Consider the following 23,748-nt stretch of genomic DNA (forward strand, 5'->3'; position numbering starts at 1 on the left):
CCATCTTTGTCCCTCCCCACTTCCCTAAACCTCAATCAATCAAGCGGAGCTCTCGGAAGAAGATGTGCATCCTGATTTTAGTGTTGGTTGTTGTCATTGTTGTTATTGGACTCATCATCTGGGCCTCCGTCAGTAAGTGAGGGATGCTCACGCTCCTTAAAGTGACTGTTATTGTCTTTCCGGAGGCTCACTTTCTCAAGCGACTCTTGGATTGGATTGTGCAGGTGTACCTAATGAAATGGCCAAAGATTCCATATGTAGACAATCCATATAGGTCCACAAATCCCACCTGCATGGAAAAATTGACCCAAACGTTGGCATGTACTGTAGTATTAAGTTCAAATTACTTGTTAATGTACAAATTGTTTTAGTTGAGTATTTGGAATAGAAATGAGGCATATTTTAACAAAGGAGCTTTGATGAGCTCATGTGTTAAACACTCGAACATGAATATACAGTCAGACCTGTCTATAGCGGCCACTAGAGGGAGTCTGCAAAAGTGGCTGCTATAGACAGGTGGCCTCTATAGACAGGTTGGCGTCCAGTTTGAATGTTGACCAGTAGAGGAAAAAAAAGGAAAAAAATAATAATAATAATGTTGACCAGTAGAGGGCACTGCGGACTGCTGATAAAAGTTGTACAGCACTACTAGGCTTGTTATTATCATGGTTCATGGTTATAATCCTGAACATGCATGAGTCAAACAGTAGCACATCACATAGTACAATTCACAATTTTGCATGTCCAAAAAGGAGTAGGAAGAAGCAAAGCTTATTTAATCCTACCCCTCATCAGTTTCACATCAGTTGCAATACATTTATTCACCTCTTGTTCTTCCAAGTGTACTTTGTAGGTCTACATGACAATGTAGTGCAATCATAGCCAAGGCTTTTACTTACTAAAAGGAAGCTAGAGGCTTAATAATAACTGATAACTGATCAAATACTTCAGTTAAGTACAACCAAACTCAGTTTTGCTCCTGCTGCCGCATGCATGCTAGCATATGTATTTTTTTTTTATTGTTGCGTCGCTGGGAGCACGTCCTGTTCCCAGCCTACTTTGCGGTAATGTTTTGGTGCAAATGCTCTTAGTTACATGTTTGACCAGGAAATAGCGAGCTCAAAAGAAGACAGCTTTTTTATGTGGAGCAACTGACAGTTTGTGTGGATCTTGTGAATGATTGTGACTGAGCTAGGACTCAGTAATTAAAGTCTACACACGACGCCTTCATTAATTAAAAACCAAACTTTTTCGTGCATGAAGCTTCTACTTGAGTTGGTAATTTGGCTGCTATATGCAGTCAGATATTGACCAAGGGAGACAAAATGGGTGGCTGCTGGCTGCGTTGGACAGGTGACTGCTATACACAGGGTCTATAACATGTAAATTTGCTGGGGGGGATTTTTCAGTGGCTGCTATAGGCAGGTGGCCCTTCTATAAAGGTGGCCGCTAAGACAGGTTTGACTGTATATACCATAACGCACAATTTGTAGCAAGTTTGCCTCTTTAAAAAAAAAATAATTAGTTTTGAGTTTTTAAATAATGAATAATAAGCTTAACGTACCTCACAGGAAGTTGTCGTGATTTTAACAATGCTGCCTTGTCTAACTTGGTGATATGAAGGAAGCTAAAATCCAGTTAGCTGCCAAAAAAAGAAAAAAAAGTGCATAGACTGCTGATTGTTTTTTTTAATGAAGACTTTGCTGCCTCCTGTGTGCGAAAATGTTATGAATAAATGAACCTTATCATAGCAAAGTGAGAAGAGTCCTGTTTGTGACACCTTGAATTGATTAAAATTACAGCCAATTATCTACTTTTTAAATTTAAATTTAACTGTAGTTTGTGCACACCTGGAGGTAAGAAGGACTGGAACACATTTGGATTTGACCAACTGTACCTGTTGATTTGTCCTAATCCATTATCATGACATTATTACTACCACATGACTACTATGAGGAGAACCAGAGTATAGAGCGGGAGGAGCCACCCACTGTGGCCCAGCAAAGTGCACTATATTCGGACACACACGCCAAGCAGCTGGTGTGCCGCTACGGAGATCAGGAGAACCGGAGTGTAGAGCTGGAGGAGCCACCTGGCGTGGCCCAGCAAGGTACACTGTATTCGGGCACACGCTCTGAGCAGCTTGTGTGATGCCAAGGACATTTGATAAGGTTTTTTGTGTGCTTGATGGGGTTTTTTTCCACCCTCATCATGGAGCATTTGGTACATCTAGCACACAAAATGTCTTCCCCGGAAAGTAACGACAGGCCGTTAACGTCACTGGCAGGAGAAAAAAGGAGAGCTTGATTTGCTCACCCGCACAGTACGGGTAATTTCGCCTCATTGGAACTTTTTTTTTTTAATTATCGGTTATCGGAGCTATTTTTAATTATATCGGATTTATCGATATGTCATAATTCCCTCATATCAGCCTGGTAATCATCGGTCAGATAATTATTGTGTACCCCTAATTAAAATCATTAATTCTGTCATTTCCAACTCATTGCACAGTTTGAGAATAGTGTTCACTCAGCAAGCCCTGCTTTCAAAGACATCTCATAGTTTTATGTTAAAAACTGTAAAATGTCAAATACAAAACAGTAGAAGTGGACTACAGACGTCCTTTGCAATATCATGGTTTGATTATCGCTCCCTCACTATATTGTGGGTTTTCAGAAATGAATAAATGATGACTGTTTGGTGGTAGACTCTGGTCTATTATTACTCTAAACATATGGAAATACATGACAAATACATGATATGTAGTATTCTGGTCACTAGGCAGCAGTAAAACCACAAAACATAGAGACATTACCTAACATGACATTACATTAACACTGCATGAAGTCAGCCATGGCATGTCCCACAGGATAGAGTGAAAAAAAGTTATCCTCTGATCCCGCGTGGAAGTGGTATGTTTTTGGCTTCTTAACTTTAGAAGACATAAATTCCAGGCTCACTGGTTAGCTTACCAGCTTGCTAGCTTGTTAGCTCGCTAGTTTGCAGAGTCCCTGCAGCATGAGTTGCAATTTGATGTAAACACTGAATAATAGGAGTCTTATGGTGTCTATAGGGCTCTAATAATGTTAAAAAACATATTTAGAAAGTCATAAACAGGTTTTCTATACTCTTAACTATGAAAATACTCCACTTATTAACATTAAATTGTATATAGCGTATATTCATTTAATGCGGTCTGGTTGGCCAGTTACCCGCTATAAACGAGGGAGGCCTGTATAACATATCCCTGTGGAACACCGTTCAACACTGTTAAACCCACTGTCATTTCCAGCCCCCTATGTTCTCCTAACAGGTGGAAAATAACCAAAAATGAGTGAAAATATTGTGACAGTCAAAGATTACACTACCGCACCAGAATTCAAGGGGATGAAAGTGTGTTTTGGGTCAAATTTAAACGACCGTTGACAGAGTTGAAAACCGCACCGTGCGTCACCTTTGCGCTGGAAATGTGCCGCCACGAGGGTATGAGATCAGGGCCACTCGTAAACGCCGAACGAGTCATGGTTGGACTTGGACGGTGACGGTGGAAGTAACGGATTGCTGACACGTTGAAGGAATATGTTTGCTAGGCAGGGAGGGCGGTTAGGTGGTGCGAATACATCACTTTGGCCGCCGGGAGGCCAGAATGTGCGTCAGCGGGACAGCGAGTGTTCAGGCATAGGTGGCTTACGGAGAATGTAGCAGGTTGCTGCAAAGGAGTCCAGCTGGTTTTTCCTTCCCTGCAGGAAAAGCCGCTTCTGCTGTGAGTCGTAATGAGGTGTTGCGTTTGAAGCTCGTTAGTTGTTCATGTTAAATAAAAACTAAGCTTTGCTGCCATGGGAGACCTCATGAGGAGCGATGGTTATTCCATCACAGCATATCATAGCATTCCTTATATACACAGCATGTGGTACCTCCTAGTGGCATAGGGGTGACAATAGAGTAATCTAATTGGAAGTGTTGACAAGTGAATTAGGTGGACTCCCATTACAATTCATACATAACAAAATGAGTAAGAATGTATGTTTTTTTTATTTTATTTTTCAAAGCTGTTTCGAAATACATTTCAGCCAGGGCAGAGGCTTATAAAAACTGCATATTAAAAGCTGCAGGTTTTTTTTTTTTCCCCCTTTAAATAAATGTGATGTTATTCAATTCAATTTAATTTTTTTAACTGAACTGACTCGAGTAACATCACAATTGTGTGTCATTAGCTATTACGCGGTTAGCAACATGCTAACATTCTGTTTGGTCAAAATGGAAGTACAGTCGTCCCTCGTTATAGTGCTCCCTCCCTGTATCGCAAAAAAAAAAAAGATTGTTGTGGTTGACTACGGCCTATTATTAGGATTAAAAAAAGCATATTTAAGCAAATTGTACGTATTCTTGGTCTAAATTAAGTATTTTCAAGCATAAAAATGGCTACATGAACTAACGAAATGAACTAAAACATAAATACAAGGCAAACATTCGACTTATGAATGTTGTGTTCTACATTGGCCACGAGGTGTCGCCTGAACGTGAGACGTGACATTATTGTAGCTTTAAAGGGATAGTTCGGATTTTTTGGCATGAAGTTGTATGACATCCCCATCAGCACTGTAGTTCAATAAGACTTACCCCCCAAGTCCTAAGTCCAGTTCTGGTCAGATTTCCGTGATGAAGAACATAGTTCCACTTAGTTTCTGGGGACAATTAAGTCAAGAGTTTGGCTTCTCAAAACAATATGCGCTCAAAAGATTCATATATTTGTATCACAAAAATGCCTTCTCAAAAAAATCAGACGTCACAAAACGCTGGGCGTTATATACAGTCAAACTTGTCTATAGCGGCCACTAGAGGGAGTCTGCAAAAGTGGCTGCTATAGACAGGTGGCCTCTATAGACAGGTTGGCGTCCAGTTTGAATGTTGACCAGTAGAGGGAAAAAAAGAAAAAAAAAGGGAAAAAAAAAAAATAATAATGTTGACCAGTAGAGGGCACTGCGGACTGCTGATAAAAGTTGTACAGCACTACTAGGCTTGTTATTATCATGGTTCATGGTTATAATCCTGAACATGCATATGAGTCAAACAGTAGCACATCACATAGTACAATTCACAATTTTGCATGTCCAAAAAGGAGTAGGAAGAAGCAAAGCTTATTTAATCCTACCCCTCATCAGTTTCACATCAGTTGCAATACATTTATTCACCTCTTGTTCTTCCAAGTGTACTTTGTAGGTCTACATGACAATGTAGTGCAATCATAGCCAAGGGTTTTACTTACTAAAAGGAAGCTAGAGGCTTAATAATAACTGATAACTGATCAAATACTTCAGTTAAGTACAACCAAACTCAGTTTTGCTCCTGCTGCCGCATGCATGCTAGCATATGTTTTTTTTTTTATTGTAGCGTCGCTGGGAGCACGTCCTGTTCCCAGCCTACTTTGCGGTAATGTTTTGGTGCAAATGCTCTTAAAGTTACATGTTTGACCAGGAAATAGCAAGGTCAAAAGAAGACGGCTTTTTTATGTGGAGCAACTGACAGTTTGTGTGGATCTTGTGAATGATTGTGACTGAGCTAGGACTCAGTAATTAAAGTCTACACACGACGCCTTCATTGATTGAAAAACAAAACTTTTTCGTGCATGAAGCTTCGGTAATTTGGCTGCTATATGCACTCAGGTATTGACCAAGGGAGACAAAATGGGTGGCTGCTGGCTGTGTTGGACAGGTGACTGCTATACACAGGGTCTATAACATGTAAATTTGCTGGGGGGGATTTTTCAGTGGCTGCTGTAGGCAGGTGGCCCTTCTATAAAGGTGGCCGCTAAGACAGGTTTGACTGTATTTGTCTCCCGCTGTTTTCCTGCGTGTTCATGTGTGTGTGACCTCTGAATTAGCAGACCGGGGTGGTGGTCCCCCTTTCCAAGAAGGGTGACCGGAGGATGTGCTCCAACTACAGGGGGATCACGAGGAAAGTCTATTTCAGGGTGCTGGAGAGAAGGGTACGACCATTAGTCAAACCTCGGCTACAGGAGGTGCAATGTGGTTTTCGTCCTGGTCGTGGAACCCTGGACCAGCTCTACACCCTTGCAAGGGTACTGGAGGGTACTTGGCAGTTTGCCCAACTGGTCTACATGTGCTTTGTGGACTTGGAAAAGGCACTGGACAGTGTCCCTCGCAGTGTCCTGTGGGGGGTGCTCCAGGAGTACGGGATTGGTGGCGCGCTACTACATGCCATTCGGTCCTTGTACAACCGGAGCAGGAGCCTGGTCCGCATTTCCAGCAGTAAGTCAAGCCTTTTTCCGGTGAACGTTGGCCTCTGCCAAAGCTGCGCTTTGTCACCCATTCTGTTCATAATTTTCATGGACAGAATTTCTAGGCGCAGCCAAGGCGTCGAGGGAGTCCAGTTTGGTGGCCTTAGGATCTCGTTGCTGCTATTTGCAGACAATGTGGTCCTGATGGCCTCATCGGGCTGTGACCTGCAGCGTTTACTGGGGCGGTTTGCATCTGAGTGTGAAGCTTTTGGGATGAGACTCAGCACCTCCAAATCTGAGGCCATGGTTCTCAGTCGGAAAAGGGTGGATAGCTCCCTCCGGGTTGGGAATGAACTCCTCCACCTTCCCCAGGTGGAGGAGTTCAAGTATCTCAGTGTCTTGTTCACGAGTGAGGGAAGGTTGGAGCGTGAGGTCGATAGGCGGATCGGCGCAGCGTGTGCAGTAATTGATCTATGTTCCCACCCTCACCTATGGTCATGAGCTTTGGGTCGTGACCGAAAGAACGAGATCGAGGATACAAGCGAATGAAATGAGTTTCCTCCGTAGGGGAGCTGGACTCACCCTAAGCGATAGGGTGAGGAGCTCGGTCATCCCGGAGGAGCTCAGAGTAGAGCTGCTGCTCCTTCGCATCGAGAGGAGCCAGTTGAGGTGGCTCGGGCATCTAGTCCGGATGCCTCCCGGACGCCTCCCTGGTGAGGTGTTGCGGGCATACCCAGCCGGGAGAAAGCCCCGGGGCAGACCTAGGACACGCTGTCTCACGGCTGGCCTGGGAACGCCTTGGTGTCCTCCCGATGGAGCTGGAGGAGGTCGCAGGGGACCGGGAAGTCTGGAATTCCCTGCTGAGACTGATGCCCCCGTGACCCGGACCCGGACAAGTGGAGCAAAATGGATGGATGGATGGATGGATGGATGGAATAATGTTTTGTTTGACTTTAGAGGCATATTTTCGCCCAAAGCCCAAGTTTTACCGCTTTTCTGGCATTTTGAGGTAAAGTCTTGTGCTCCTTTGCAGGAATACAACATACAGACAACACTGATGCACCAAGTGTTGCAATCTTTCTTTGCTGGTTCTTTGGAAACATCAACAATTGAACATTGAAGCCAAACCCTGTGTCCTGCTTCCTGGAACACGCCGTGCTTACTTAGCTTGCTTGCTTTCACTCCAGCTTATACTGCACTTGTAGTCAAGGCCAAACTTGTCAGCGGGCACCGTTTATCAAAGACGTCCTCATTACGGAATTAAAAGAACCCGAGCACAGAGGCTGTTTGTACGAGATGAATCACGCACGCCGAGTGATGTTTCACTTTGTTGCCGTGCCGAGGAATAACTCACACTGCGGCCTTTTGGGTGTGAAAGGGAGGGAATGATTACGCTTATTTTTATGAGGTCACTTCAACCGTTCAGCACATATTTCTTTCCATTTTTACAGGTGAAAAGAGCAGAATAATTTAGATACTAAGGTGGAAGGTTCATAGAATATTTCTGAAAGGTAGGACACCACATGGATATTCAATTCTAAAGATGACCATAAATAATACAGTAACCCCTCGTTCAATAAGTGAATTTCCACAAAGTAGGATTCAGTATTAATAAATGGAATGTTTTCATAATTGAATCATAGAAAAACTGTTTATGACTTTCTTAATGCGATTTTTAACATTAGAGCCCCTGAGACATGGAATGACACCCCTATAGTCACCTTTACACTCCCATTAGCCAATGTAGTAAATATAATCAGAGAAAATAAGCCATTTAAGACATAAATAAGACTTGCTAGTGTGTGTGTCAGGGGTGCAAAGCTGGAGTAAGGCCACGACAGTCGCCCATGTTATGATGATGATGACTTTTATTATTACCATTATGTCATTATTGTGCCTGTTGAGATAAATAATTATAAAAACCTGCCGTTGGCGAACAAGTCTGGTGCGTGTTACTTGTGACACCTAGTGGCCAGTAGACTACATTTTATCGATGTCTTGTACTGCCTTAAACTGTTGAAACTATGCTTGAAGGTGCTTAATTTAGGCCAAGAATAGGTAACGTTTTGCTTAAATATGCATTTTTGGACAAATAACAGGCTGCAGTCATCCACGAAACAGCGATCATGTATTAATTAATTTGTCAAAAAACGCGATATAGCGACGGGGTGATGTCCGAACCGCGATGGAGCGAGTGATGACGGTATACATATTGTAGGTCAAGGGTGTATATTGTAAAGATACAATAAACAGAACTACCCAAAAAAAGCCAACAGCAAAAATGTAAAAAAAAAAAAGTGTAACGGGAAAAAGAACGCTTTGTCACATATAGCACAGATGCACAGTTTTTTTCTTTAAATATACAGTGGATTGCATAGTTACAATTCATCATTTGCATATTTATATGTATAATTTTTCAAATAATAGCAAAAATAGCTGTTTTTTAAAATCAAAATGCCCCCTGAAAGCTTCTGATTCTTCTTCTGGAGAAGGTGGTTATTGCTTCCAGCAGGGGGCAGTAGTCGCTTATTGGTTACGTCCTGCAACGTGCTATATACACTGAAATGCAATTTCTTTTAACCTCGTTTTCATTTTCATGAGCTGTCGCGACACCACCCATGCAGCAAAATCACCCCTCATTTTCTTTCATCCACTGAACAGTTTTCCCCGCATGATCCATGATAACTGGCATCATATTCCAGCATGCCCCCAAACTGGCTGCCTACTTGGCGCACAAATCATTTCTAACTTAATTCATTGTGAAACTCTAACGTGTTCTAATGGTTTCTGCAGCACTCCTTTCTGCGGTGCGGCGTGCCAACTATTCTATTAAAGCTCCAGATGTCCGTGCTATTTTTAGATCTTATTAATGACACCCTGCAGAAGCCAGCGTCCCGAAAACCCCAGCATGTCTTGAGCAAGTTGAAAAGAACACAAAGAACAGTCAAAGTGGAGCGTGGTGTATGCTATTGGTACCTAGCTGCATCCTCAGAAGTCTTCCCAGCATCCCAGGAATGTCAGCTTTACTTTGTGGCCTCCGGCTAACGACGCTGCCAGCGCAGCGAGCGCAAGGAATGTTGTTTAAAAATAAAAAAATACAAAAAGTCTTCGCATGTCATGTACTTTCGCTCTCCTCCCGAGGAGAGAAATATTTGGTCATAAATAAAGATGAGTTACAGCTGGCACGCAGCGGCTGCGACTGGCACTCCCCAACAGAAGCTTTGTGGCGTGTTGTTTGCCTGTCTCAGCTTTGCAGGCTTCTGTTCGTCTTATTTGGGGGTAAATATTGATGTTTTTCCCCTGACGAGGAAGTCGCTCGGTATACGATGAGTGAGGGATGGGACGGGGTGTTCGCATCCACTTCAAAGTTGCAATTGGCACACCTGGGTCTTCTTGTTTATTATTCCCATGGGCATTGATCAGATATTGCTTACACCAGGGGTGTCCAAACTTCTACCAATGGCTACATTGTAAAAATATGCTAAGAGGTTATTTGTATATACAGTATAGAAAATTGACTCACACGTTAGCAGTTCCTTGTTTTTTTCTGGGCAGCGTACTTCCAGCGTACCAGTACGCGGCTTTAAATGGCTGTAGACTCGTATCACCCAAAATATTAGACAAAATAAGTGTAAATAAGCCGTGGAAGACGTAAATAAAACTCCTGCTCAAGCAGCGTTAACAGTAAATGTGGGAACCTTAGTGATGAGTCTAGTGCCTGTCTCACGGAACAATTACTGACACCTAGTGGCCAATGTAGAATACAGGACAGTACGACTTGACACTTCTTGACAAGAATGCTTCTTCTGCCTTGTATTTGTATTTTGCTTCCACATCCAGAATCATATCCCTGGTTTCATCATGTATAACTCAGCATGACAGAGCAGTCAAGTAGTGAGCGGATTGCTAACTCCTACGCTTCCATGATGATGACAGCGTTGTGTCAGTCCTTGCTGCGATGTAACACAATAACAATTTGGTGAGCTCTTGCTTGTGTGTGTGTGTGTGTGTGTGTGTGTGGTCTAACCAGTGACCACATCCTTTGCGGCGGAACAACATGGCCACCTTTGAGCCCGCCCGGGCCTCCATGCTTCGTTCTGCATTCCCACCAGCTGTGAGGCGGTTACGGAGGTTATGACATCAGTGGCGTCACGCAAGGTCGTTGTACTTTGTCTCCTCGCATTGCTTCTCCTGGTTACGTTCCTCTGAGCAAACATATAAGGGCTGCGTTAAAAGAGAGCAAACTGAGATGGCATTTAAGTTTGTTTTTTTTGTTGTTGCAGATAAATCAGCGGCCTCACATGCCGCAAGGAATGTCTGCAGGCGTGTGGAAACTTAACGCAAATCAGGCCTAGTTGAAAAGTCTGAGCTTGGAGATCAGGCCTTACACGAAAGGTTTCAACTTTGAGGGGCAAGCAGGAAGCATGGGATTTAAGGAGATTACGGAGAAACTGAGATTAGATCCCTTTCCAACTTGGAGAAACCCCCTCCAGGCCACCCAGACTGGTGGAAGTATCTGACTATGGAGGCTGAGGTGGACACAAAGACCCTCAAGATAAGGTGGCCCCCGACCAACTCTGAATGTTGGTGGACTCCCATGTGGTTGGGACTTTGGGGATTCTGGGATTAGGTGCTTGGGGTCTGGTTTTGGGGGGTGGAGAGTTAAGGGATTAGAGTTTAGGCATTAGGTCTTGAGGCTGGGGTTTAGCGCAGGGGTATTCAACTGGTGGCCCCAGATTCCTAAAAACAGCAGAGTATAGAGGATTTTTCACTAGCGTTGTTGCAGTAGGTCCTGAAAAACAGCAAGTCTTTCCTGTCATATAGAGGATCTTTTGACTTACATTTTTGCTGTAGATCCTTAAAAACAGCAGCGCTTCTGTCATATAGAGAATCTTTGTCATAATTGCAGTGGGTCCTCAAAAACAGCAGAGAGCTAGTTGTTTCATGGAGAACCTTTGACTTGCATTTTTGCAGTAGATCTTTAAAACAGCACAGCTCTCCTGTCACATCGAGGATCTTTGACTAGTGTTTTTGCAGTAGGCTCTCAAAAACAGCAGAGTGCACCTGTCGTATAGATAATCTTTGACTGGCAGTATTGCAGTGGGTCCTTAAATCCAGCAGAGTGCTTCTGCCACATGTACATGATCTAGTGTTTTTACAGTAGGTGCTCCAAAACAGCAAAGTGCTTCTGTTATATAGAGAATCTATGGCTAATGCGTTTGTAGTAGGTCCAAAAAAACAGCATCGCTCTCCTGTCACATACAGGAGCTTTGACTTGCATTTTTGCAGCACATCCTTAAAAACAGCAGAGCTCTCCTGTCTTCTAGAGGATCTTTGACTAGGGCTTTTGCAGTCGGTTCTCAAAAACAGCAGAGCTCTCCTGTCACATAGATAATCTTTGACTGGCATAAGTACAGTGCGTCCAGCAGAATATTCCTGTCACATAGAGGATCTTTGACTCGTGTTTTTGCAGTAGGTTCTTAAAAAAACAGCTCCCGTCCAGAGTGAATTGCCGTTGTTAATCCTGCTCTTAAAGGCGTTTTGACGTCAGAGGTGGACAAAGCTAACAGAACCAGCGTGTTGGGGAGGTCAAACCGGACCGTCCAGGTCAAAGGTTAAGAGGGGTGTCGGCAGAGGTGGCAAAGGTGCAAACACCGCTCGCTGTCACAAGCACAGACAGGTGATATATGGCGAGGTGTGTGTGTATGTATGTGTGTGTGTGTGACGTGCAGAGGGAGACAGGACGGTCCATCGCGAAGGGTTGAAGGCGGGAAGGAAGAGGGGTTTACTCACAGAGTCGTGAGATGTTCGTCATTTTTTCACACCAGATGGAACCTCAGACGACAGTTTTCCATTTCGGTGTCTGGAGTTTTGCCTTTCAGCAGTGAGGATGCAGCAGGGTTTGGGATGGCAAGCAGACCTCAACTCTGCAGACGCATGTATACAGTACATGCACTTGGCGTTGTTTCAATGATCTTTCAGCTTTGCAGGTTTTTAACTGTACTGTGTTTGAGTCAGCATTACGGTTTCTTTGGGTTATTATTTTCTCATTTCCAGTCAGGTACAACAAAAAATAGTCTTAACCAGCTCAGGCAAGACCTCCATCGTCATGTTTCCAGTTCACTGCGACCCTCAAAGCTATAAAACGTCCACCGCATCAAAGATTTTCTGAAAAGGTCTTCATATAGACTTCTTTTTATGGTGGCCTTAATTTATCTTGTTCCTATTTGCCAGGCACACATGCCCTTGTTTATCAAACACATACTCTGACACAGTTTGAACATTCCTGACTGGCACCTGCACAGCCATTCTCCCATTTATTTATTTGGGATGTAATGGTTTGGTACGGCATAATACCACATTTTTGGGTCTGTCTACTACAGCTTGGCTTATGTTGAAAGTGAGTGAAATGGTGTAACCAAGGCCAAGGCAACTCATATTATATTGTTATTTTTCCACATCGGATGTTTTGTTCCTAAAACGCCACGCGGGCCAACTTTTACTGCGCTAGATTTCTGGAGGAAAAACACATTTTTTTGCTCACACTGGCCTTGGCAGAGGTATGCGAATGTGCTGTTTAAAGTGTTATTCTATGTCTGATCCTTTGTACATTTGTCTCCGTCAAGAAACCAAACGAGAACCCTTTCCCACCGGACGAAAACCCACAAACACCCGCCAACATCTGTTTTTTGTCTGCAGTGGGGAAAAAGGTACATTGCTCGACTGACAGTGCAGTCACTGGCTCGAACTGGCTCGTGTTGTCGACATGAAGACATTGCTGGTGTTTTGGGGACGTTTTTACATCTTCAGTATGTCAGTCTACACCAGGGGTCACCAACGTGGTGCCCGCGGGCACCAGGTAGCCCCCCACGACCACATGAGGTGCCCGCAAGCCAGCTTTTCATTCAGGTTTTCAGTTAATAATGAAAGAACAGTAGAAAGAAATGCATTGTGAAATACAACATGTGAGTTGTGGACACCAGCATTTTGTTGATGTTCTGGTAAAACAAGCATATTCGCTTTGTTTGGGTTGAAAATAAGCTCTGAAAATAAATGTTACAAAAATGAGTAGCTCTTGGCCATTTTCATTTTGGAAAAGTAGCTCTCACAAGGAAAAGCCTTGGTGACCCCTGGTCTACACGGACTGCATAGGATAAACTGATCCACAACAAGGGCCAAAAAAGCCTCGAGCGGTGGATCGGTCAGATCGGTAAACCTTAGGCCCATGGTGGAACTCTTCTACCGTATTTTCCCGACTATAAGTCACATTTTTTTTTCCCAATTGCTTGGGCGGTCCTGCGAGTTATCAAGTGCAACTTACTGTATATACAGTCGTTCCTCATTTATGGTGGTTAATTGGTGCCAGACCCGACCGCGATGAGTGAATTTCCGCAAAGCAGGATTCAATATTAATAAATGGAACATTTTTGCAGTTAGAGCGCAGAAAACCTGCTGGTGGCTTTCTAACTAAATACGGGTTTTAACATTATTAGAGCCCTGTAGACATGAAATAACACTCCTTTGTTTACATCTTATTTCACAGGCTACAGGATCACTGCAGGGCCATAACAGACTGCCGGTGCTAGCATAGCATGCGTGTCGAGATCTTACTCCTTCATGGTCACCACAACTACGTTCTCCACGAACAAAAAACAAAATGCAGCGATTCAGAATTCTCAGTCAGGTCAAGTGTGTCAGTATGGGTACTGATTGTTCGGGACCGTTTATTATGGATCGTACCGTGGAGCAGGTCTAAAATGAGTCTGCAGGCCTGCTAGAAAATGTCAAGGCACGGGTAATGGACTTTGGCAGATTGAAGGTTTTAAGTTATCCGACAGACTGTAACCATCACAGTAATTGAAGAGGAAATGTTTGGGAATTTTCTCAAGCATCCAGAAATGGAAGTTGGGAATCATGACCATCTGCATGATCATCCGTCGAGAAGTGTCTGGGCGAAACATGGCATTGACTGACTGATGTTTCCATGCTGGAACTGTTGGCAGTTTGTGTGATGTGACATTTGCTCTTTGACTGGCGCTTGTGTTATATAATTGAAAAAGCAAGCAACAGACATCAGCCTCAATAGTTTGACTGTGGCTGACTTTTCCACATTGATGAGAGGACATGTTGTTCACGTCGCTCGGCTCAGACCAGTCTGAACTGCCCCCTCGCTCGGGCACGGGCGCTCGGGCATCAAACGATATTTTTAATCAAGCGGTCAAAACCTATTGCACAAACATTCTAAAGTAGCTTAGGTCAACAGCGTCCCAGAGCCTGTTCTGTTAGCTGGAATGCTCGTGTACGCCCGCCGAACAGGCCCCTCTTTGTGTCGGCGTCCAGCGGCCTCACGCCACAGCGCACCGCTCAGGAATCCTGTTTGTTTTCTTTCAAATTTCTCAACCCAGTTCACGGCACATGTATGTGTGCGCTCACCGCCGTTTTGAAAGGCGTGCTCAAGCGCGCATCTGTGTTTGCGCCCATGCAGCAACAGTATGGCTCATTGAGCGCGGGCTCATTTGGCGCTGCAGCCAAAGTTGACAAGCTTTTAAAGTGGCGCGTACATAAGAAGCCATCGGCTTTGAGCGCTGTGTACATCTCAGCCCCGCGCAGCGTGTTTATATGGACGCTGACATGCTTTTTGGACCACAGTGAAGGTGTTGTTGTGATGTTTGAACAACCAATCAGCGCTGATTGATTCCAGAAAAAAAAGTTGGACAGTTTGTTGTTTTGTATTTCTGGACTCACGTCGTTTCGAGTAAATCGGCTTATCTAAGCGGCGACCTGCAATTAGCCACATTTCATAAAGCTTGCTAACGCCCTCTGTGCTGACTGGACAAACTCACTAGTCAGCCTTTGCGTGAGCCTGAACGATTCAAATGTGAGCGCATAGATGATTGCCCTATAGACTCTGCTCTACTCTGACATTGCATTTCCTTCTAGATTTCCAGAAGATTCACGGCTGTCGTCCATGTCTCACAGAATGCAGCAAAGTGTTGCCTATTCGGGTGAGAGGTGATGCTTGTTGTTTGGTGTAGTGACAGCATAGCATCACTCCACATGCTGGGGGTTTTGGTTTTATTCCTGAAAAAACCCAACACAAATGACTTTTCAGTGTGTTTGTGGACGTTTCTAGAGGCATTTTGGACAAGATGGGTTTCAATGACAACATTTGTGTCGTGCATAACGCATGCAGGGCTGCCACGGCACACTCACTTCACGAGACGATGCGCAAGACGAGAACGAGACGAGACGGGGCTTTAACATAACCTTTAAGAAACGTACAATGAAAAAATAGAAAAAACTGCGTTCTTTTTTACATTTCAAGTTTTGTGTTTTTACGGCGTATGACGCGCATTGTGTTCTGTGTCCTTATTGGCTAAGGGAGAAGCCGCCCATTGTATTCTGCATCCTGATTGGCTGTAGGCCAGGGGTGTCCAAACTATTTCCACTAAGGGTCGCATACCAAAAAATCAAAAGATGCGGGGGCCGCTTTTACTTTTTTTTTTTTTTTTTTTAAACCAACCCAAACAAAATATTGAATATAATTTGTGTGTGTATACTGTACATATATCTTAAAGCAAAACATGTTTTTTTAATGTCACAAACAAGACGCAGCCTGGGGCGTGTTTTTCGAGGAGCAAAAGTGTCCAATAAGACCAGAAAAAGTTGATAGATTTGTCACTAGTTGTTTTTTTTTTTAATCTACAGGGGTCTGAATAATTGCAAAATCTAGCGACACTGCTCCCCTCCTGCTACGTCTTCTTATTCTTCGAACAGGTGTGTTAGGCAGCAGAGTTGCGGTGCCATCTACTCCATTCCCGTACAGTCCCATTATAATGTGTTTTATGAGCGAGGGTACACAGTTAGCGCCAAATTTCTAATGTGGCGGGCTGCAGGAAAACACTGGATTAGTAATGTTGTTCATTTGACCTGGCGAAACATACAAATTAGTCCGTAAAGTTTGATGTTCCAACAAATACGCATGGATTGCTTTGTGGGCACAGAAAGCTGGAAAGAAGCTAAGCTTGAGTCTCCAAGCTAACTTCTGCACAAGTTAAGCGTTGACATAATAATTGTGTCTCGCCTGCTGATTCTTGTGAGCGTGTGAAAGCAGCCTTAGGCCTAAAGACGAAACACACGTTTCCACGAGCTAACTTTTACAGCCCGGGGAACCTCACTCCATTCCCGTTGCAGCGGCCGTCCTTGGTCTTGCAGCTTTGTTCATTCTGGGTTCAGAACGCTCCTGGCGTGAGGAATAAAAAAAAACACACACTCAAGCCACAGCACTCCGCAAAGTCAACATAAATGTTCACAAAGTGTGCTAAGCGATGTCCAAACCGGCGCGAGTGTCCGTCTCGTTTCTGACACTTAAATATTTCTCCCCCTGGCGTGACATGTTTCTAACCCTTTACTGCTCCATTTCCAGTAACCCGAGGAAATGCCTTCTGTGGGCCCGTCCCGGTAAACGCCACATAAAGGCGTCCCCTTTTCCAATAGGGCCGCTCTGAGAGAAAAAAAAACCCTCTCCTGAACGTCCTGCACCTGCATAAACACGGCGAGTTCGGAGCGCTGAACGCCCGCCCTGCCAGGCACATTAAAGCAAACATACCTGCTTACCGTGAGAAGACCAGAATACGAGTCCACCGCAAGTCACAGTCAAGACAAGAGCGGCCTTTTTCGTAAGAGTCGTTTTAATGCAAATCAAAGTCGGCGTGCAAAGTGGAGTTACCGTCAAAACATATCCGCTAACACAAGCCGGGAGCGTTGCAGGCGGGGCAGGCGGGGTGGTGCCCACTCAACCGTAGCGTCTGAAAATTCTGACACAGTTTTGGGGAAAAACATGCCTCTTTACATCGCACAAAAATCTGTGTCGTGTGGAAATGTGGGTCAGAATTGCCTCTTATGTCTTAGAATTTGCAATTAGACAAAACATAATGAATTTAATTAACGTTAGATTAACGATTGAAGTCTTTGTAGTGACTTCAGATGCGTATTTTTCCCAAAAATCTGGGTAAGAATTGCATGAGATTGTGTGTATTCCATATTTTATACAGAGTAGTGATTGAAATGCAGAGTCAGCCCCTTGTCTGCCATTCAAACAGCCCTTTGTGCGTGGCTGGGCTACGCTTCTTGAATTCTGCCTAGCAACAAGCCGCCAGGCAACCATGTGACCTAACCAGGAAGTCCAATCGGAACAATCCTGCTGCTGCGTTTGGTTGCTTGTGGGGTTTTATGATGACTGAAATGACATCAACAGTACGATCTGTAACTTGGTTAGCCTGTTTCGTACAAACAACGCCAGTGAAACACAAAGCTAGCTAATGGGGGGGTCGGGAAAAGACCATATGAGTGTGGAAAAACAGTTAGGGGACTTGAGGAATAATTTACTGAAGTGTTTTTAGGGGGAATTGAAAAAAAATGTGTGAGAACGCGGCCTCTGGAGACTTTGACGGAACACCTAGCGGTCGGCGGCGCCCCCGTAAAGGCTGCCCTCACTGGGACAAGGCTTCATATTCACACGGTGTCACACAACACCTCCGTGTTACGTAACGGCTATTTCAATCATTGTACTGTGAACCAGCCCGCCGAAAATGGCAGCGCCGCTTTAAGACGCAAGGGACTGGGCTGAGACGAATGAGGAGTGACTGATGAATGTCTTTTTGGCGCAGTCCGGCCTGACACCGCCGCGGCTGGAATGGCAACTTCATCTAACGCGGTGCTAACGCACACCTGTCAACACTCACGTTTCCCCCGGGAAACTCCCGTGTTTTTTCTCATGTGGAGTTCCCATATTTTAACTTTCGACAAAAAGTAAAAAATCCTCTCCGGCACTGGAGGTGACACTGGTGACGGTATCCATGCTTGAACAACTGCAATCTGCGAGGGCAAAAATATTGGCCGTTAGCAACTCCCTTCCTTCCTCGGAAGAGTCGTCCTTAGCCACTGATGGATTCATGAGCTAACTGGGCTTAGCTAGGAAGCTAACGGGCGTCAAGTGATGATGTGTGAATGACATTCGAAATTGAATAATATGTCATGTCACGTACTTTAGCCGGCGTTAGCATTAACATCAGTCCTAAAGCTCCCAAGCAGAAGTTTTGGTGCTGTGAGACCGCACAGCTCGACAATGATTCCCGGGTGCTGCTTTAAATATTCATATTTAATCAACTAAGTTACACTTTAAATTAAGTCTGCTTCTAGAAGTAGTCGAACGTTTTCACATTCTGCATTTAGCTAGCTAACAGAAATATAGAGTGGAGCCTCAGTTGGCGTCGGCCTCGGTTAGTGTGTTACACCACAATTTTGCCTCTGTTAGAATACAATATGCCGCGCGTCTTGTTGTGTTATTAATACACTCCAGCTGTGTTCTTAAACTTTTTCTGCATGTAAAACTGTAATTTTGTGTTTTGCGTTAACATGTTTGGCTTTCTGGAACGGGTTAATTGGATTTACATTATTTCTGATGGGAAAAATTTATTTGGTTAATGTCCGTTTCGTTTAGAGTCAGACTTTCTGGGACAAATGAGTGACGCTAACCAAGGTTCCACTGTATCTGGTTAACAAGCGAGGAATATTTGTATGTATTTCACTAGCATAGATACATCAGCTAGCTTCAGCAGTGAGATGCTAATACTAGTTAACTAGCGAACAGTAGAACATTTTAAATAAAGTTGACTTGTAGATCTTGTCACACATTTTTGAATTTTGCATTTAGCTAGCATAGCTTAGCAAATTGATAGCTATTTCTGGTTAACTAGGAATAGTTTGATTTATTTCACTGGCAAGATACATCAGCTAGCTTAAGCAGTGAGACGCTACTAGTAGTTAACTAGCGAACGGTAGCTGTACATTTTAAATACATTTACTTGTAGGTCTTGTCAAACATTTTAAAAATTGGCATTTTGCTAGCATAACTTAGCAAATTGATAGAATATCTGGCTAACTAACTAGGAATAGTTTGATTTATTTCACTGGCAAGATACGTCAGCTAGCTTTTGCATTAGCTAACTAGTCATTAGCGAGACTAAATTAACTTGAATTAACTGAATTAACTTGTTGCATCAGTTAGCTGTCTTGTTAAAAAGGTAGCAAGATAGATAGTTTGCCTAGTTTTCCTTTTCAGGGTTACACTTTACGTCAAGTTTAGTTGTACAGGAAGTTGTCTGACATTTTAGCACAGTTTAGCATGCGATGTATTAGCTTATGTCACGGTCCCTACGAGGAGCGTGTGAAAGTTTTGACAGCGAGCTGAGCGATGACTCCTTTCTGCGTCATTACTTCCTCCTCACCTTGCTGAGGAATCCACCTTCACCCCCGCTGTGTCTCAGCGGGGGTGAAGGTGGATCGCATGTCGTTGTGAAAAGCCGCGAAGGTGGGAACGTTTCTATTTTGCCGTCTGCCAGGTTTGCAGCTGACACCAAAAAAGAAGACATTAATCCGGTGGTTCATTAGCATCCAAACTACAGATGCTGTTTGTTCGATGAATACCTCCCTGACAGTTACGCTCTTTGCACAGGCACAATTCTTCATCGCAATCAATAATAACCAAAAAAAGAAAAAAAGTGTTGATTCCAACATGTCAGCGCGCGAGCTACATTTCGCAGATCCGTGCAAAAGCGTCGAGTAACAAAACGACCCGCCGTGACCTGCCAGCTCGCTGACGCACGGACGGATGGACGGACTAACAGACACGAGCTGGTGTTTGACCTTGCAGCTCACACTCACATGGGGAAAGACCCAGACAGGGAGGGGTCCTTTTAGCCACTGTGCAAAAAAATATCTGGAAACAATTAGAACACATGGGAACACCAGCCCGGCTGCTGCTGCTTCAGTTAGTATTACACAAAATCATTCCAAAAAAGATGTTCTTGAAATATATAAATGAATAAAATTCTGTTTTAAAAATGACAGACATGTACACCGACCAATGACTGAGAATCGGTCCAACTGCGATACCGTCAGATTGCGCAGTAAACGATAACAAACAAAATGTCTTACATGACTGACATGTAGACCGAACAGTGACTGTGAATCTGTCCAATTCCCATACAGTCAGATTGTGCAGGAAACCAAATGGCTTTGTCCAGGAAATATCAAACATGATTGACATGTCGATCGCCCAATGACTGCACAAACTGAGAATCTGTCCAATCTCAATGTAGTCAGATTGTGCAGGAAACAATAGGAAACAAAATGTCTGGAAATAGCATGTAGACCAAACAATGACTCAGAATCTGTCCAATGGCCAAACATTTAGATTGTGTAGGATTGTGTAAGAAACAAAATATATTTGTCCTGGAAACAACAACAACAACACAATTGACACATAAGACCGCCCAATGACTGCACAAGCAATGACTGAGAATCTGTCCATTCGCAATATAGTCAGATTGTTCAGGAAACCATAAGAAAGAAAATGTTTTAGTCCAGGAAATATCTCACATAATTGGCATGCCGACCGCCCAATGACTGCACAAACAATGACTGAGAATCCGCGCAATCGCAATATAGTCGGATTGTTCGGGAAACAATAAGAAACAACATGTCTTTGTCCAGGAAGTATCGAACATGATTGACATGTAGACCACCCAATGACTGACAATCTGTCCAAACATGATTTTGCAGGAGACAAAATGTCACCTTTGTCCAGGAAATGTCTAACATTAATGACATATAGATCGAACAATGACAGGGGATCTATCCAGGAAATATCTAAAATGATTGACATACAGACCGAACAATGACAGTGGATCTGCCCAAATGCTGTCAGATTGAACAGGAAACAATAAGGAACAACATGTCTTTGTCTAGGAAATGTCTAACATGATTGACATATAGACCGAACAATGACCAGTTGCGGTCAGATTGAACAGGAAACAATAAGGAACTAAATGTCTTTGTGCAGGAAATATCTCAAATGATTGACATACAGACCGAACAATGACAGAGGATCTGTCCAGGAAATATCTACCATGATTGACATATAGACCGAACAATGATGGAGGATCTGTCCAGGAAATATCTACCGTGATTGACATATAGACCGAACAATGACGGAGGATCTGTCCAGGAAATATCTACCATGATTGACATATAGACCGAACAATGACGGAGGATCTGTCCACTCGCCATACTGTCAGATTGAACAGGAAACAATAAGTCCAGGAAGTATCAAACATGATTGGCATGTTGACTGTCCAATGACCGCACGAACAATGAGCGAGAATCGCTTCAGTCGCCATACAGTCTGTGTGTGGGAAGGCGGGACTTCAACTCGCAGAGAAAATGATTTCATAATCCTTGACTATATTGCGGTTAAAAAAATGAAAATGAGCAAACTAAAGTAAAAAGAAGATGTCCGTATGGAGGAAACATCCAACACGATTGACATGTAGGACCGCCCAGTGACTGCACAAACCGACACATCGCGGTGCACCCGGGAAGGCGGGACTTAAACAGAAACCCACACCACGGTGCAGCCAAAGAATAAATGCCGACCAAGGTGCTAAACCCCCGGCTGGATGCTTTTTGTGAGCTGTGAGAACAACGTACCGGGACCTCATGATGGCTTCCAGAGCAACGCTGGACCTTGGAAGTGAAAGTCTAAACACCTCAACCTCAAATGTGTCCCATAATAACACTTCCCAGCTCTGCAGCGTTGCGTGTGACTTCCTCTGTGGGTCAAAGCAGCTTGATTGGCATGTTTAGCGGAAGCCAGGGAGAATTTGGCTGCGCTGCAGGTACAACGTGCACACACACTGCTGGTAAACAACCATCCCGAAGAAGAACCTGCGCACCGACATGAAAGCCTTTTTCAAAGTGGACATTTGAGGAATGTTAAGGTGAAGTCTTCACAACATGAAAACACCTGCGCGGCCAAGCAAAAAAAAAACAACAAAACAAACAACGAGGCAGATTCAGTCGCTCTCGCTTTGGGCTTGAAGCAACATTTACTTTGGCAGCCATTGAGACAAAAGCAGCGGCGAGTGATTAAAGGCCGTGTTTTCATCCAAGGCTTTTACAGGAAGCTAATTAGTGCAGCTATGCAGTCGTGTGCCAGCCTAATAGGGTGTGGGGGGGGGGGACGTTGGTGTTCCTGCTGGGGAAGCGGCTGCCTCCTCAAAGGAATACATATTTACATTCACGCTCTCCTCTTGTGTTGGCCGCAAGAGTTTTAATTCAACCGGCGATGGCGACATGTTAGGATGTGGTCGGGATCGCCGCACCGCAAAGCTGAGCAAATTTGTGACGGACGCAAGAGCTGCCAAGGCCGAAAGAAATGGCTTTGAAATGGTGCTGCTGGAAATATGCTCAAAGCGTCTGCTGCACCTGGGCTGGCCCCAATGCAAAATATGTCAAGGACCTAAATGTGTTAAAGTAGGCAGACCTCCGCCAAGGCCCCGCCATCCTAATTTGTAGCAGCAATAAACAGCCCCCTCCTGCAAGACGAGTACATTAAATAGATAGCAACCTCATGCATATGCTGGTAATAAGACTAGTACATTAAATAGTAAGCTCATGCATATGCTGGTAATAAGACTAGTACATTAAATAGTAAGCTCATGCATATGCTGGTAATAAGACTAGTACATTAAATAGATAGTAAGCTCATGCATATGCTGGTAATAAGACGAGTACATTAAATAGATAGTAACCTCATGCATTTGCTGGTAATAAGACTAGTACATTAAATAGATAGTAAGCTCATGCATATGCTGGTAATAAGACTAGTACATTAAATAGATAGTAAGCTCATGCATATGCTACTAATAAGACGAGTACATTAAATAGATAGCAAGCTCATGCATATGCTGGTAATAAGACTAGTACATTAAATAGATAGTAAACTCATGCATACGCTGGTAATAAGACTAGTACATTAAATAGATAGTAAGCTCATGCATATGCTGGTAATAAGACTAGTACATTAAATAGATAGTAAACTCATGCATACGCTGGTAATAAGACTAGTACATTAAATAGATAGTAAGCTCATGCATATGCTGGTAATAAGACTAGTACATTAAATAGTAAGCTCATGCATATGCTGGTAATAAGACGAGTACATTAAATAGTAAGCTCATGCATATGCTGGTAATAAGACTAGTACATTAAATAGATAGTAAACTCATGCATATGCTGGTAATAAGACTAGTACATTAAATAGATAGTAACCTCATGCATATGCTGGTAATAAGACTAGTACATTAAATAGATAGTAAGCTCATGCATATGCTGGTAATAAGACTAGTACATTAAATAGATAGCAAACTCATGCATTTGCTGGTAATAAGACTAGTACATTAAATAGATAGTAACCTCATGCATATGCTGGTAATAAGACTAGTACATTAAATAGATAGTAAGCTCATGCATATGCTGGTAATAAGACTAGTACATTAAATAGTAAGCTCATGCATATGCTGGTAATAAGACTAGTACATTAAATAGATAGTAAGCTCATGCATATGCTGGTAATAAGACTAGTACATTAAATAGATAGTAACCTC

General features: G+C 43.5%; 1 protein-coding gene across 1 annotated transcript in view; it reads left to right on the top strand.

Moving 5' to 3' along the window:
* stx7l (syntaxin 7-like) overlaps window positions 1–22,290 on the top strand; it is a 28,902-nt gene extending 6,612 nt beyond the window's left edge. The window contains exon 10 of the mRNA XM_054761929.1: window positions 45–22,290. Within this exon, the coding sequence (XP_054617904.1) occupies window positions 45–140 (96 nt within the window). The 3' untranslated portion in view covers window positions 141–22,290. The remainder of the gene's footprint in view (window positions 1–44) is intronic.
* Window positions 22,291–23,748: the final 1,458 nt, after the last annotated feature.

The sequence above is a fragment of the Dunckerocampus dactyliophorus genome, chromosome 19 (genome assembly GCF_027744805.1).
Source record: "Dunckerocampus dactyliophorus isolate RoL2022-P2 chromosome 19, RoL_Ddac_1.1, whole genome shotgun sequence".
Lineage (NCBI taxonomy): Eukaryota > Metazoa > Chordata > Actinopteri > Syngnathiformes > Syngnathidae > Dunckerocampus > Dunckerocampus dactyliophorus.